The sequence below is a fragment of the Pollachius pollachius genome (genome assembly GCF_949987615.1).
Source record: "Pollachius pollachius genome assembly, chromosome: 2".
Classification (NCBI taxonomy): Eukaryota; Metazoa; Chordata; class Actinopteri; order Gadiformes; family Gadidae; genus Pollachius; species Pollachius pollachius.
Genome location: NC_136935.1, coordinates 31,483,947 through 31,501,011, shown reverse-complemented (window position 1 = coordinate 31,501,011; position 17,065 = coordinate 31,483,947). Strand labels below are relative to the sequence as shown.

At 42.6% G+C, this 17,065-nt stretch overlaps 1 protein-coding gene across 1 annotated transcript in view; it reads left to right on the top strand.

The window, feature by feature from the left end:
• Window positions 1–799: 799 nt before the first annotated feature.
• ube2o (ubiquitin-conjugating enzyme E2O) overlaps window positions 800–17,065 on the top strand; it is a gene marked incomplete at its 5' end in the record, with an annotated part of 28,350 nt that continues 12,084 nt past the window's right edge. The window contains 14 exons of the mRNA XM_079731044.1: window positions 800–1,216; window positions 7,585–7,644; window positions 8,483–8,593; window positions 10,722–10,819; window positions 10,931–10,994; window positions 11,688–11,831; window positions 12,040–12,149; window positions 12,459–12,609; window positions 12,998–13,055; window positions 13,254–13,410; window positions 13,633–13,788; window positions 14,160–14,314; window positions 14,618–14,730; window positions 15,175–15,306. Coding sequence (XP_079587170.1) covers window positions 800–1,216; window positions 7,585–7,644; window positions 8,483–8,593; window positions 10,722–10,819; window positions 10,931–10,994; window positions 11,688–11,831; window positions 12,040–12,149; window positions 12,459–12,609; window positions 12,998–13,055; window positions 13,254–13,410; window positions 13,633–13,788; window positions 14,160–14,314; window positions 14,618–14,730; window positions 15,175–15,306 — 1,926 coding nt within the window. The remainder of the gene's footprint in view (window positions 1,217–7,584; window positions 7,645–8,482; window positions 8,594–10,721; window positions 10,820–10,930; window positions 10,995–11,687; window positions 11,832–12,039; window positions 12,150–12,458; window positions 12,610–12,997; window positions 13,056–13,253; window positions 13,411–13,632; window positions 13,789–14,159; window positions 14,315–14,617; window positions 14,731–15,174; window positions 15,307–17,065) is intronic.

Below are 17,065 nucleotides of genomic sequence, written 5' to 3'. Positions count from 1 at the left end.
ACCTGTGTCCTCTTTTTATCATTTATTTTATTTTCTTTGCATTCTTTTTCGAACAGCTGTTTTTTTGCTTAGTAAATTTCCTTTCCTAAGCAACTTAGTTTTCTGTTTATGTTTCTTGTTTATGTACTCTACTTCGAAATTCTCCGGAACTCTACCTTGAGTTCTTTATTTCTTTGACGAATTCGTATTATTATGGCTAGTTTTTTTCTGTCCCAGTATTTTCTTTTCTTCCTACTGGGTCATGTTTACAGCCAGGCAAGGTGGTCGAAATGCAGCCGACATCGATTTTTGGACGACAAAAATACCTACCCACTTTATACTACTTATGCTATACTTAGATCACTGAAATAGTTTTTTTTCGGATAACTATTCTATTTCGTGAGCTTTGCCCTACTCTTATTTCCAGACATGGATACATTGATAAATACATTTGATAGTCTCTTATTGCTGAATAACCCATATATAGGCTCCTCCATTAATATTCTGTTCTATACTACCCAATATTTAGATGCCTTTAAAGTAACTCGAATACATTTTGAGTTGCCTTACTTTCATCCGATAGTTTAAAATAGGAAATTAATGCGTTCAAAGTATGCTATATATATATGCGCCACATAAACACTGACACCAAGCGGCGAGTTCACCAGCCACCTGGAATTCAATTGTGGCAAGTGATGCACTGCGCTAGTTACGTTGCGACGCAAACACGTGCACTTCCCCGGTTACAAGTTTCTCTTTTTTCAGTCCCATCATCCACCCCTCTGGAGCTCCAGCTGCATCATTCCTTGAAAACACAGTGATGGCGGACCCCACAGCATCAGATGCCGAGGTAACGGACGAAGAAGCAGCCTCCCCGACCCTCTCTCCCGCAGCGAGTCCGGGCTCAGAAGCAGCGTCCATGGCGCTCTCTCCCACCGCGGACGGTTCGCAGCGGCTGCTCTTCTCCCACGATCTGGTCTCGGGGCGGCACCGCGGCTCGGTTCGGCTGGGCCTAGTGCGGATGATTCACGGAGAAGAGGAGTTGATTTCAGATTCGGACATCGACGACGACGGCGGAGGGAAAGGTGGTGGTGGGGGTGGCGGCGGGGGCGGACGTGTCCCGTGTAGCTCGGACACCGAGAGCGCCGCGGACGCCAGGAGTCGGCCTCTCGGACGGGGATTCGTGCGAGTGGAGTGGTACCCCGACGGAGGAAAGCAAGACATCCGGGAGACAAAGGTATCTAGCTGTGGTGCTAACTGTTTACACTCCAATGAATCACCTTGTGGGTTACGAGGGGATTGTGTTTGGGTGTTGTCAGCTGGCTCATGTCTCAGAGATGACTGTTGCCCCTTATTGGAATATATTCAACTAATTTACTCAATAAGCCAAATGTGCTAGTTGACTTACGGAACAAGGCAGACATGTGTGCTAGCTAGCTGCTTAGCTTTCTGCTACAGTACACCTCTTATCGGCTGGTGCAAGCGAGCTACATTGGCTAACTCCTCCACCTGCCCCCCTCCATATCTCATCATCCCAGCTGTAAATTCACACAAAATGCCATAAAGGATAACAGGCATTCGAGGCTATCCTAGATTTGCGTACAATCTGTTGTCCTGTTTTAAGCACTCCATATTTGATTATAATCTTAACAATTCAAATCTCAACTGGGTGTGACTTGGCCTTTGGCGCATGGTCGAGATGTTTATTTGAGGTTAGGGAATTGCCAATTATTCAAGCTGAACTCGTGTAGTGATGCGTCTTCAGGACAGTGTAAACTAGACGCACCCAAACTAAACAGGTGGGGCAATAACTGCAGCAAACCATTGTCAGGCTAAATAAAACATTTCATCCATATTGCCTGATGCTTTAATACCTTTTTTATATCTAAATCCAAAATGGTGCCAACTGTTCTTAGTTGTCCAGACATCTAATCAAGACATCCAGGCCAATGTATTTACTGTCAGTACGTATGATGATCACATTTAAGATTTATTTCTAGGAGGTTCAGTACACTAGAATCATGCTCTAATCTCTTATCTTCAGCAGGTAGCTATCATAAAACTGCCTGTAAGCTGGTGATGTTATTTCAAAAACCAGTCAACAGTACAGAAACATAAATTGTGCTTTGCTGGGAAAAATGAATCTCTAGGGACTGAATATATGATCCTAGAGAACAAAATCCTTTTATTTATCATACGCATAGATTGGACTAGAAACTAATTTCAAGAGCTGTTTCCAGCCGGCATTGTCAATCGGGCAAAATATGTTCTGGCCAGATATGTTGTTTATGGATAAGAACAAAGGTTAAATGAAGCTGACGTCTGACAATGACACACAGGTCAACATGCCAGAAAACCTTTTGTTCTGTGTCAATACAAGTAGTGAAGTGGCAAGCCCCTAAAGGCTTGACGGTGTATTTGTGTCATCAAATTTGCACTTATAGTGGCTTTTTAAATATGCCATTGGCCTGTCGATATACGATAAGCCATCAAAAAATGGGTCAAATAGATTTCTCTATGAAATCAGTTTTATTTTTTATTATTTAGTTCAAATCCCAAAATGTCGTTCATAACATTGAACCACTTAACCAGTCAGTAATATTTTTAAACCTTTCTTAATATTATGGAATAGTTTTTCACAATGCTATTTTGAAAATTGTACATCAGGATACTTAACCTTTGTAATGGCAGAGCCTTTTCTGCAACAAATGTGAATGATTGTCAATGCTATCCACTCTGACTAGGAAGCCCTTTTCTTGCTTGGTCTTAAAACGGACACTGTGTCCTTCAGCTACTCTGTTCTAATGTAAATAGCAGTGATCCTCTAGGGGAAGTAAATTCTGAATACATTTGACACCAACCGGTGCTGTGCTGAGGTCAATGTGAGACAATAATAAAAAAGTATTGTAAATCTGGGAGTCATTAAAGACAAGTTTCAAGCATGTGTATAAAAAAAACAACACTTTCTGCTCACTTCATGAGTATATTGTGAGTTTGTTTATGGTAGATTACAGTTTCAAGCAGATAACTTTGGGGGGGTGGGGGGGGGATTGGAATTTATATGTACAACATCGTGTTGAAAGGAGATTCATTCAGTTGCTCCTTACTGCAAAATCGTTTCCCACATGTATACCATTACATCTTGATGCATTTCTGAGTCCATACTCTGCCCTCACTACCATAAGTATAATTCTGCACTGAATTCAGGGACAACCTAATTATTTCTAAACGGTCGCTTTCAAAGAGCATGAGTTTTGTGTCAGATTTAAAGTAAACTGAAACACAAACTAGGCTGCCACCCTCTCCCAGTGATGGAAGCTGCCACGCTTTATGACAAGTATTTTCTTTGTTGACACCACCCACTCCATTTGGCTGGAATAATTGCTTCAGAGCATCAGCAAGGGGATGGCTCTTTATTAGTGCTGTTGGGAAACTATATTTCCAAGGGTTTAATCTTCCGAAACGTCTAATGTTGTACATTTTCGTTATTTGTGATAGTATATAAGGATGGCATAGCTCCAGTGTGACATTCTCCTACTCTCGCTCCCATGTCTCTTCATCAGCAGGCAACATTCTGTAAATTGTAATGAATGAAATACCAATATTTATTTATAACAGGCTTTATTTTACATTTTGAAAGCTAGCTAGTTAGCTAGACATTAATTCAACATGTGCGATCAACTTTAGACTGTCCATCGGCCGCGGGATTAAGGAGCTGGTGACTAAGCTGGTAGAGCTAGACAAGGCTAACCTTAGCTGTACTGTAGTTATTTATTGTTAGATTTATTTAATGCTCACCGGAATTCCTCTGTGTAAATGCATTCCCACTTCCTTGACCCTCTGCCCCACCTTCCGAGCCATTGCATCTTTATTAGTCATGGCTGTCTGCTGGTGATGTATGGGTGATTGGAAGAATCCATTCCAGACAGTGGGGGTTGATCGGCAGAAGGGTGGGGTTTCTCCATCCATTAGCTTGGTCCTGCTGCATCCATTCCCGTAAAGACCCCGGTTCATCACCTCCCCCGCTGGTGCCTGAGCAGAGTACAAGAAAAGCCTCTCTCAAATGAGAGAGGGAGAAGAAAGCACATTTGACAGCCTCTTGCTACCCAGCCCCGTTTTGCCATTAAAGAGAGGCAACCGGACTGGTCTTCTTTGAGTCTGGGTGTTCCTGAAGCTGTTAAAACAGGGATATATTGATAAACCTCTGAAAATAGAACCCCTTATCGTGGCAAGGATTTTAAATGAGTAATGACAGTGATTATGCATTGGGATTATGATTTTAGGGTACAGGCTGTGTTGAGTTTCAAACTGGCTCATGGCAGGCTAAAAGGAGGACTTTGTATATCTATTTGAACTTGAATTAACTGACAAGGTGCCTAATCTGATGGGCTGTTGCCTCTGTTTGCAATAAGGAGCCATTGCAACCCCAACCAACCATTTTTGCCTGTTAAGTATTGACAAGTTATCTCCCTGTTGATGTCTTGCTCCGTTTAACTCATTTTGAGAGGTGGTTAATTGATCAAACTCCAATCCAACTGGTCTAGTTTGATGTTGATTTCCCTCATAAATATGTGATACTGACATCCTTCTCCGTAACCAAAAGCGTTAGATATAAGCAGGATGATTGCAGCCATAGTACTTGCATGTCAACGTAGTTCCTACAATGTGATGATGCAAGGCTTTCTTGAAACCTAGACTGAACTGTGCGGTTTGCTGAAGCTGGACCCTGGTCTGAGCTTGTGAGAGAAGCCGTAGACGGCACGGCTTTCGTAGGCACTGGTGTCGCAAGAGGAACAGTCAGTGTGTTACGTGAATACAGTATACGCTTCCATTGCATACTGGTTATTTATGTTTAATATTTAATTGTTTTGACTAAATGTATACGTCCCAATGATATATTTTGTATGATCATACATAGTCTGATATTATCCGTTAGTTGTTTTCCTTAGTGTGCGAGTGAGCTTATGTTGGCCTGACTATTTCCAATAAATGGCAATCCTATTGATTTCTTCTCCCGTTAGTGTTAGTTAATTTTATAGAAACGGTCAGAAAACTGAGCGGGGTCACTTTTAATTAGTCCAAACTCAACTCTGTAATGCTATATGTTTACATGCCGTTGTCTTTTCTCAAAGGAACACATTGGATCAGTTGGATCAACTAATTGACAAGAACTCTCATAACGCTAATTAAGGACCCTTACAATACAACGGCGCACAATGAATTTCATAAGAAAAATCCTATTAATATATATTTTTCACAGATCGGGCGATAACGCATTAAAAAGATTGGTGATTGTTATCTGCTTAAAAATAACCAGATTGGTGCATCCCTTAATAGCTGCTAAATTGGTTTGCCTGTTACCCTAGATTTTCGGATTACTATTGGTGAAAATGACTAGGCATGAATCGGGTCAGATTCATACTACATCTTAAACTATTCTTGTTGGGAATAAGAAATATAATGTTGCAAGATCCCAAAGTGACCTCCATTAACAGGCCCTTTTTTTTAAAATGTATATTTGTTTCCAGATATTGAATCATTTATATAAATATTAATTGTTGCCTAATTTTAGCCAATATTGGCTCAAATGGCATTCCATACTCGTCAGCCTGTTTCGTTATTATTCATTCATTTCTTTAATCATACAAGCCTTATTAAAAAAGGTAATTTAGGTTTAGATGGAAGCGCACCATGTGATAGTTGGACTATCACTTGTAAAACAAAATAGCTGAAATAGGACAATTATTTTCGATTAGTCTTGGTCTAAACAATGGACATTGGAAGATATTCACATTATTTGAGGTGTGTGTGTGTGTGTGTGTGTTTCTACTGAATTCCAGAATTCTACTGGCTAGGGTTACAGCTTTGTTTATACATATGTTGTTTGTGGATTTAAATGATAATTTTTCATGGCAAGAGTTTGAAGAGTGGACAAGACCGACAATCTCCCCATCGGCATAACTAAAACGCTCCTCCACATGCCCCGACTTCTAATAGTTTTCACCTCTTTCAATGCTTTTATCCTCCCCTTGGAAAAAAGCGGTGAAGTGGAGCAGAGGGATCTCCATGTCTGTACCGGAGTACCAAGTGCGGGTGGTGATGTATATCATTCGCGTCGAGAGCAGCGTGGATTTAAATTATCATTTAAATCCACAAACAACATATGTGTAATCCAGGGAATATAAAGACTGGGACCAGAAAATGATTACTTTCTCTCCATTGAAACCCATTCATATTTTACGATCTCATAGGTCCCATGGGGTCTACCAGAAGGGGTGTGACTTCGACACTCTATTGGCAGCACCCGCACTGTTTGCGTACATTTGTTGAATGTACTTGTATTTGTTGAATACTGACTTTCTGGTTAATATTATGTGGAAAGCGACTGAGGATTTTCTCAGATGGAAAACATGTTACACTTGGTCATGCTGGTACGGTGTCACTGATTAACTAAAACAAAATATGGAACCAAACGACAACAGGAAAATACTCTGACGGCAACAAACCAAAAATATAAAATGGCTCCTTCTCATTATCCTGAATTGGTGCCAGTAAGCGCTTCCACCTGGCCTGCAGACCTCTACTTGCTCCATCTTAATGGTTTCCATATTCCATCTCTGGGCACTCCCGAACACAGACATCTGTGGCTGCCGCATGCGTCGTAACAGCCCATCTTCAAATGTTACAGGGTGGCGCAGCGCAACTATTACTTATTTTGGGGGAACTGTCAGACATCCTATATGCCCAATCCAATCAATTTACTATATACCGTTTAAACTGCTTGGCTGAATTTATATCGTAGGGCAAATTCATACCAGTGTAATTTTTATACCGATTATACTTAACTGTACCAAAATTGTAATCTAACTGGGTTTATTGGATTGCGTAAACCCAATCAGCCGGACTGGGTCCAAAGAGGTGTGGATGGATTAGGTCAAGCTCCACACACTCGGTGTGTCTACGGCTTCGCATTGATTTTAGTTGTACCACTAAATTGTCATCGAGACCTTGTGGACCGCCTTCAATGGAAACAGTTAAAAATAGATAAATACACATGCAGTGGCTGGGTAGAGGAGGCAAACACACCTTACACACAATTATTACTGCAAAAAGTGCATGGTCAGTGGCAAGTAAAAGTCAGCAATGCTGCTTATGCAGTGTTATTTAGCAAACAGAATTAAGCAAAACATAAATGGAAAACATATGATGGAATGCAGAAAGCAACACTTAATTTGAAATAATAACAAGCTGTTTGACTTTATTTACAGTTTAGTCTATTTCAAGATTAAAATCCCATGTAGCACCAGTGGAAAGTGTACCACAGGTTTAGGTTAGCGGTTCAGCTCTGAAGGGTTCTCTGGTCTCTCCACTGTTTAATGAGGACCGCGCTGAGCCCTCTTGGCAAGCTCAGGGCCACTTGCATCAAGGATGTTGAGCTCTAATGCGCCAGCGGTCAATAAGCATCTTCTAGTCTTTGATAAAAAGACTGTCCCTGTGATGGAAAACCAGAGGGCGTACTCTTCTGGAGGGGCTGCAGACACGATGACTGGACTTTATTTTAAAAAACGATTTTGTTGACCGGTATCCCTTTTCTTTGTCTTGCAGCTGAAACTTGAAGACCGCTCCATCGTCATTCGAGACTTTGTTCGGCGGATGAATTCTAATGTAAGTGGAAAAAGGACACACACTGACTGACTGACGCCAGGAAAGTGTTGTATTTTAAAAACGTGTACATCTGAATTGTACAAATTGATAAACAATTTTTTCATTTGGTCCATTTTCATTTGTTCTCATGACGGTTATTCTAGATCACAAATACCAGATCCAAATGGCAGTGTGAGGAGGGCATCGGGGACTTGCATCAATATCTTTAAAGTTGTCCGTGTATAAACATTTTATAAATTTAAAATGTCCAAAACATTAGATGCCTATTATATCCATGACGCTAACTATTGTGGAGAACAGTGTTTTGGTGAGCAGGCATATGGAGAACATAGATGCGGGGTGTCGGATCCAGCAATTTTCTTTCTGCATGTGCTAAAGAAGGGTGACCATCTTTGATCAAGTTTCCCTCAGCGCTTTATTAAAAACCAAAATACGACCACCCTTCACACTTACACCATCCAGAAGGCTGAACATTTTCCAGAACGCTCTCTATGCCTTTCGCTATGTTTCTCTTGACTCCAAACAAACCCACGTTGCATCTGTGAGACTGTTGCTGACTTGGTTGATGTTTGACATAACATTGACCATGACTTTTTCAGAGCATGGTAATCAAACAATGTTTCACGATAATTAAAATGGAAACAATCATACTAGCAATCTGAATTTTGATGTGATTTATTGTAAAACCATAAAATATTGATCGCCTAGAAAGTGATTAATGTTGGGTATATCTGTGTCAAACCATAACTCTGGACACTCTTCCGGCCCCATGCTTGTTGAATGACTTTATTCCATATCATTATGGAATAGATGATGTGATATAATTTTCTTTTCCCAGGACAACCAGTCCGGTGTCGTGACCAACATAGACATATCGTGTGCGGTGAAACTGGTCGGGACTAACTGCGTTTTGTATCCGGTGAACAGTAAGGACCTCCAGCACATCTGGGTAAGAAGGGCTATTCCTAGCTTGGTTTTATTCCTGGGCGGCCCTTTTAACAGAAGCATCATCGTAGGACAAACCCATGCATCACTCATAACTCTATTAGTGTGAATGCTGTAACATTCACACTCTAGATATTGAAATTAGGACTGCAACAACGAATCGATAAAAAACGATTGCTAAATGTGTTGGCAACGAATTTGGTCATTAATTTGTTGAGTCGTGCGATTGATACGTCACTCGTAGGCACTGTTTACAGCCAGCCGCCGACAGGTTGGTTCATGGTTCATGCAGCGAGCTTTAGTGTGAGCGACCACAGCTTGTATTTTGGTCATATCGTAACACTGGACTGTAGGCCTATATAAAAGTGTTGTACCTTCACTGTCTTCGGGTTAAAAAAACTCCTTCAACTCAGTATCCGTCTTCTAGTCCAACCAAAAACTCTGTCAGCTGCTGGTGCAGACGGTGTGCAGACGGGCTCGGTGTCGGCACCGCGTGCATCAACAGTCATTCAAAGCAGCGGTAGTAATCACACAACTGGACGATGTAGAAAGTCCCGTCAGTTAAAAATAGTAATCCAGTTTTTAAATCCATTTTAAAATCGGCCGGATATAGAGCTAGTTATCTTAAAAAAAGTAGCAAACTGTGTCAAATGTGATGTGTTCAGGTCGGCTCAGTTATATGATTGATGTGTTGAAATGCAACACAAAAAAGAAGAAATTTGGAATTGGCGAAAACTTGTTTTCCCAGCAATATAAAATGGATAGTAAAGATGGAATTATGAACTGTTCAACGTCCTATCTTGAGCTATGATCATCTTATCAGCAATTAAAGCAATAATACAAGTTTTATTTCAACAAAATAATAGAAAAGTATCAATAGTGGTATCAATAAAGACTTCATCATTAAGGATCATTAAGGAGTCTCAAATGGTATCGATATCAATAAAATTAACGACCTCCTGTCATCTGTCATATACTTGAGGGCCTACTTGGTAGGGTTTTTGTCAGTTTATTTTTTGTCAACATCAACAAATTAAAGTTTATATCGTCATCTACTGCTCTCAGTTGCATGTAACGTGAGCAGGGGGTTGAGTCGCACACACGTGAACCCTGTTTCTGATTCCGACACTCTGATTGGTTAGATTGTGAACCATTTAGGAAAACCCTGTCTTTTTTTTTCTTTTATCTCAGCCTGTGTGATTTGAAAATCTCTGTTACGCGCTGACCTACCGTGCACGTTATTCCTCCGGGTCAGCCCGTAACCTAAGTCTGTCCCTGCGTGGTGCGTTGAACTTGTATGTTCCTAAGCTTTCCCTGGGTGTGTGCAATCTTTCCTATTTAGGGGTTAAGTGAGAGCAAGCACCCCAGGTCCACAACCACCGCACGCAAAAGCGCTCTCTCGCTGACACTCTGCACCGGCCCCTCGTCCCGGTGGGGTGAACTGTCAGTCCCGTTAACCAGCCCGCGCCTTAAGTTCAGTCTTTTCATTCCACCGTGTACATATAAATCCAAAAGGTTCTCTCAATGAAGTGTCTTGACAGCTAAACATGTGTCCTTCGGGTTAGGTCCTATATCCGAGTCCCGTCTACAGAGAGCCAGCTCCAGAGACTCTCACCTCCGTCTAACAACCTGAGACTCACCCCAACACTAATGAGCACCTCAACACCGCCCCTCTGTGTGATGTCAACACCGACCCTAAGCATAAGCACACTAACGCTATCCCTATTCCTCATATTGTAACAATCTCGTTCCATTACATTGCGTTTGAGGGATACACTTAGATTAATCGTTTAGGCCTAACGGGTAGTAGACTTATCTTCACTGATTTAGACCTCTACCCGTATCCTGGTGCATGCAAGGAGCAGACCGATTATTAGATTTATGAGCAACACCTCTGTTTATCCTAAATTACTGTCTCCTGTATAAAGGGTCTAATTAATCCATGGCTATCCTCGGATCAACTGGATACAATCTGATGATGCCTTGCATATATTATTTCACTTTCTTATGACAAATGTAATTCGCTTTGGATAAAAGGGTTAGTCTGCTGAATGCCCTGAAGGTGAATGATGGTCAATCTTGCACAATATAGTAGAGTTTCATACGTGGACTAATCCTGCTCCCCCTTCCAGTCCTTTATGTATGGGGACTACATCGCCTATGACTTTTGGCTGGGGAAGGTTTACGACCTGACCAACCTCATCATCCTCAAACTGTCCAATGGAGCCAGGTAGAGTACATTTACATCAAAGATGCATGTATGTCAAGTGTGTCCAATAATACCCAAATTGTTGGTATAAATCAACCCAGCTTCTTTGTCTCCGGCTCTGACTTTCTGTAGGTGCTCCATGAGTGTGGACGACGGTGCCAAGCTTTACGATGTCTGTCCGCATGTCAGTGACTCTGTACGTATCTCACGCCCTATACAGAAGAGGCTCTACAACCAGGCTTCTACTTCGCCTGGTTGTAGGGATGCACTGATACGATACCAGTACTCTGTTTATTGCCCGATACTGTGCTCAAGTACTCCTACTCTACCCTACGACGTACTCCTATTCTACCCTAGGCAAGGTGACGTCACGTTGAACAGTCAACGGTGAACCTGCGTTTATTTATTTTATTTCAAGAAATTAAACATGGTAATAACACAACAACGCTCATAACACAACAACGGTACTAAAAAATATATCACAAAGTTGCCGTGGTTCATAACCATGGCGATAACACGCCCCCCTCTTTCCAAGCAGTCTGAGCCAGACACGTATTTTTTAATCTCATTGTTACATTTCCCGTTGAAACAGTTTAAAGTTGGCTCTTTAAACTGTAACAGTATTATTAAGGACTCGTATCTGTACTCTGTATCAGCAACTACCCAAATGAAAGTACTTGTATTTTGTCTGAGAAAAAGTGTAATCTTTACTCCCTACCTCCTATTCCCCTCCTTCTAATTCTCTCTTGGCCCTTTGCTCCCTGTCCTAGTGCTCTCCTCACTCCTCTCCTGTTCACTATAGACGCACGTCCATTGGCAGCTCTGAATGATGTCCATATTGATGTTAATTTGTTCATTTTTTCATTTCTCTACTTGCTTTCATTGTTAGGGAGTTTTTTACGACGAGGCCTATGGCTTCTACCCCGGCCAGGTTCTGATTGGCCCAGCCAAGGTATTCTCCAACGTCCAGTGGTTGTCCGGGATCAAGCCTGTTATCTGCAAGAAGTGCAAGTTCAGGGTTGTAGTCGAGGAGGTGAGACGATGGCCTGATTCGATTGATTTCGTGTTTTGCTTTTTTAAAGGGTCGAGTAGCTTCATAACTTCAAGACTAGGAAGTGGTTGGCTGTTTGATCCAATTGGATTTTATTCCCCCATGACATGAGCCCGTTGGTGTGTAGTCTGTCGCCTTCGCTCCTGTTTGACCTGCATCCCATTGATCCAAGTGTGGGTTTGGTGTTCAGGTGAAGGTGGTGGAGCTGAAGGTGACCTGGATCACCAAGAGCTACTCCCCCAAGGGCTCGGACAGCGTCTTCCCGCCCGCCTCCACCATTACGCAGGAAAACCTCAACAGGTAACCCCCCCCCCCCCCCCCCCCCCTTATCTGATATTTTCTAGTTTGGACAGGTGTTTTTCTTTTTCAACAATCACTTAATCTAGTTGAGTTCAATAGATGCAATACTTAATTGGACATCAAAGATGATGAGGAAAAGAATAGCCATTCCTTAAACCGTCAGCAGCAATGTCCTATGCTGCGTTGGTTGTCCTTGTGTTCTACTGAACCGTCCTATTGACTTTGACTGTACTTTATGGTGTGAATCAATAAAAGCAAAGTGAACTTGATGGTGTGAATCAATAAAAGCACAGTGAACTTGTAACCTAGGGTGCGGCGTCTGGGCTACTTTGACCACACCCAGAGACAGCTGGGACAGCGTGCGCTCTATGTGTTCCCGGCTAAAGGCGATGCCACGCGCATCACCTGCGAAGGGCCCGAGGGGGCCACTCTGGCCACGGAGGACCCCGTCGCCAGAAGGGTTTGTGTCTGTTGTTTGAAGGTCCCATGACATGCCACCAGGTGTGGTGTGATTATCCGTTACAAGCCGTTTTGGACATCAGCCCCTTATGACATCACAGGTGGTCGTGTCCACTAGATGTGTGCTGGATAGATCAGTCTACCAGCCTACCCAGTGGACTGTAGCAAACGTTGCTCATCTATCCGTCACACATCTAGGTGGACACGCCCACCTGTGATGTCATAAGGGGCAGATTTCCAAAACGGTTTGTAACGGCTAATCACACAACACCTGGTGGCATGTCATGGGACCTTTTAATAAATGTCCTCCTACTGCATGTTACAACACCAGGCTTTTCCACTTGTGTAAACTCATAATGTCCTAAATGTGTGTGTTTCTTTGTGTGCAGCTTAAACGAATGTACAAAAAGGATGCTGGAAAGAAGACGGAAAAAGCCGACGCACAAGGTGACAAAGAACAACTATGTGCACATGCACTTACACAAACAACATGGAAATGACTTGTCGTAGTGTAAAACGGGGCAAAATCTGAAATGTGTTTACATTCTCCTTCAAAGCTTATATTTTACCCCTGAGAAGCTCTTACCCTACAACTGGGATTTGAAAGCTTTTGAACCTTTAAATTGAACCTAGTGCTTCCTACAGATACCGTGCAGAAATCAGACGAGCCAGACCCGGTGAAGCCTAACAACAATGGACCCGCAGACGCCCAGCCAGACACCCAGACACTCACAGGCAGCTGGGAAGAACCTGCTGAGCAGGACGCAGATGATGAGGCGGCCGAAGACACGGATGACAGCAGGTTGGTACATTGGTCCGGTCCAGCAGGTTATGATGGTCCGGTCAAGCAGGTTATGATGGTCCGGTTCAGCAGGTTATGATGGTCTGGATCAGCAGGTTATGATGGTCTGGGTCAGCAGGTTATGATGGTCTGGGTCAGCAGGTTATGATGGTCCGGTCCAGCCGGTTATGATGGTAAGGTCCAGCCGGTTATTAAGGTTTGTAATGGAGTGTTTCTCCTCAGCTCACTGACCTCCTCCGCCAGCTCCACGGCTTCCTCCCAGAGCGGTGGTCTGGCGGCCAGCCGTAAGAAGAGCATCCCACTCTCCATCCGCAACCTCAAGAGGAAACACAAGAAGAAGAAGACCAAGTTCTCCCGGGAATTTAAGCCCGGTGACAGGTGGGTCTACAGTAGGGCTGAACGATGAATCGAATTCAAACAGACATCGCAATGTACTAGAAAGCCATATGTTAATCACAAAGGCTGCGATTTAAAAAAATAAAGCATATCAGTAAGATTTGTATTTATTTTTCTTTTACAATTCAATAGTTAAAGATTTTATAATATCAATTCATCTCAACACATAGGCCTGGCCTAAAGGAAAGGGCAGTTTCTATGTTGACTGCTTCCAATGTTGTGTTGGTCATACTACAGAATGTTTCATTGCTTGTTTTAGTGAATAAAACAGAACATAAAAAAAAAGAAAAAATAATCACATACTAAATCGCAATATTGGTCAAAATAGTGTGTGTGTGTCCGTGTGCGTGTAGGGTTGCAGTGGAGGTGATCTCCACCAAGACCAGGGCGGATGTGATGTGGAAGGATGGGAGTGTGGAGCTGGGGATCCGAGCAAACAACATCATTCCCATTCAGCACCTCGACAGTCATGAGTTCTGCACCGGGGACTTTGTAGTCGACACGAGACGTAAGCGGATTCAAACCCATTTGGTTTTAGATGTTTTTTTTCGAATTTGTCCTCTGAAGGAATGTTATTTAATGTAGTTATTTAGCATGAGGCCTTATATGGGTTATGCCTTGGATAATGAGGATGTAAGCTATTGAGTCGGTAGTTATCCAGGCTATTAGCTGAAATTATGATTATGAAATGGCTCCATAAATGATTTGTTTTAAGTTAAACTGTTGATCCGAACTGCCTCTCAGGTGGTTGGGCTTTGTTAGGGACTGTAGCTGCTATACGTAACCTAGGGGTGTGTGTGTCTGCATGCAGCTCAAGCACTGCAGGACCCAGGGGTGTATGGTGTCATCCAGTCTGGGGATCACAAGGGAAGGACATGCGCAATCAAATGGATCAAACTCAACTCTTCTAGCACCGATGTTGAGGTTGGTCGTGTGTGTGCATGTGTGTGTGATGTCTAAAGTCATTTACCTTTGGGGACAATGGGCATTATCCCTGGGATTCCGGTGAAGCCTCATAGCGGAAATCCTAGCCAAGAGTTCATCTTGCCTGCGCAGGTGATTTATATTATTTGTAGGCGTTTCAAGTCCAGACAACATTTCAGCTCATCTCTGAAAAGCGAATGAAAAGGTTGATCATCTGCATGCAACTCATGCCCCCTTAAAGGTGAATTCTACCTGGAATACAAGCGGAAACCAGAATGCTTCCGTTACCAAAATCTTGTTGCCTGCAGATATATTTTATATGGAGACTGGTATTGGATAGATGGACAGACTGCTACAGAAGCTATGTTTCCACGTCACCTGATTGGTTGTATCCCGGTAACGGGTACGAAACGGTAACCTAGCTAACCATCTTGTGTACTGCAGGTGATTGGGGAGGAGGAAGACGTCAGTGTGTATGACATTGCCGAACACCCAGACTTCCACTTCCGCACCACAGACATCGTCATCAGGATATGGAACTCTGAGAACGGTCCCACCACGGACTGTGAGAACGAGGTGAGGCCCTCACTGTTTGCTCACGTCCTTATTACTGCACTTTCGGCTGGCTCACGGTCACTGTAGATATTACTGTACTCACTGGGGTTCCTGGTCACTGTAGATATTACTGTACTCTCGGCTGGCTCCTGGTCACTATACATATTACTGTACTCTCAGGGGGTTCCTGGTCACTGTAGATATTACTGTACTCTCGGCTGGCTCCTGGTCACTATACATATTACTGTACTCTCAAGGGGTTCCTGGTCACTGTAGATATTACTGTACTCTCGGCTGGCTCCTGGTCACTATACATATTACTGTACTCTCAGGGGGTTCCCGGTCACTGTAGATCAGGGCTGCCCAATTTGGGGCCCGCGGGCCAAACCTGGCCCACGACCGATTTTATTCGGCCCGCGCCTTACCCACTGTATATATTATTGTTTTCCGCCATCAGCGCTCGGAATCTGCCCTCGCTCCCATTGAATATTATTTATTTGTGCACTTCCATTCCTGAACCTAGAATAACATTGTGATACATTGATGGTAGGGTGGCGCTGTTGAGCTCCTATCCTGTTCAGCCGCCCCCACATATTTGACTAAATATACTGAAAAATTTAAATTTTGGCCCACGAGCCTCCCCACGATTACATTTTGGCCCTCCACTGGGAAGAATTTGGGCCCCCCTGCTGTAGATATTACTGGACTCTCTGATGGTTCCCGGTGACTGTAGATATTACTACTTTTTTTTAATCAAATTTTTATTAGTTTATAACATACAAACAACATCAAAGACATGAGACAGACCTACACCCCCCCCCTCCCCCCACCACTCCCATCCACAGGACTTGCAGAAAAATAATACGTTTAAAGTAATAGTTTAACACTTTCTGCGGCATCAGCTAAAATATCCAAGTTCTTTGGTTTTGCACCATGTGTTCTTCCAACTGAGTGTTCCATATTGAGAATGTCCAAAAAAAAAAGCAATGTAATGCAACAATTTCTTTTGCTGCCGTTAGACCGGCCAGCCACAACCGCCTTTGTTGAAAAGAAAACCTTAGAAGAGAATCATCATTCAAAAGGAGAACCAATGGAGAGAAAGGTACAATACATTCAATGATTACTGAAAGACAAGAAGATACACATTTCCAAAATTTGAAGACCTCTGGACATTCCCAAATCATATGAATAAAAGTGCCCGGAATACCCTGGGTGCAAAGTGTGCAATTCGGCGGTTGTCTGGCTTTCATCAGGAATAATTTCCGGGTCGTACAATATGATCTCCAGACAAAATTATAATGTATTTTCTGATGATTAGGGTTTCTTGAAGAGATTAAAATATTGGACCAGACTCTAGGCCAATTTATAACAGAAGGAAGTCTTTTCTCCATATATTGTCAATTGGCATAGGTTTGAATGTTGCCTTTATCAACAAGAAATATAATTTCGAGACCAGACCTTGCATACCAATACAAGAATATATACAATGTATTGAATGCAGTGGTAGTTCTTGCCCCCAGGGGATTCTTAAGGCATTTAAAGCAGAACGCAACTGCAAATAGAAGAAAAAGGACGACGTTGGTAAATTGAACTACTGCTGAATGTCCTGAAATGAGCGAAGACTGAAATCTTTTGTAATATCAGAATTTATATGGATCCATCTATCAGACCAGTAAGGAAATGAGACAGGCCGACCTCCCAGTAGTAAGTCATAGTTATGAAATAAAGGAAAATGCTGAGGAATTGTTATGTTGCTCTTGGTTTGCTTGCTCACCAGGCA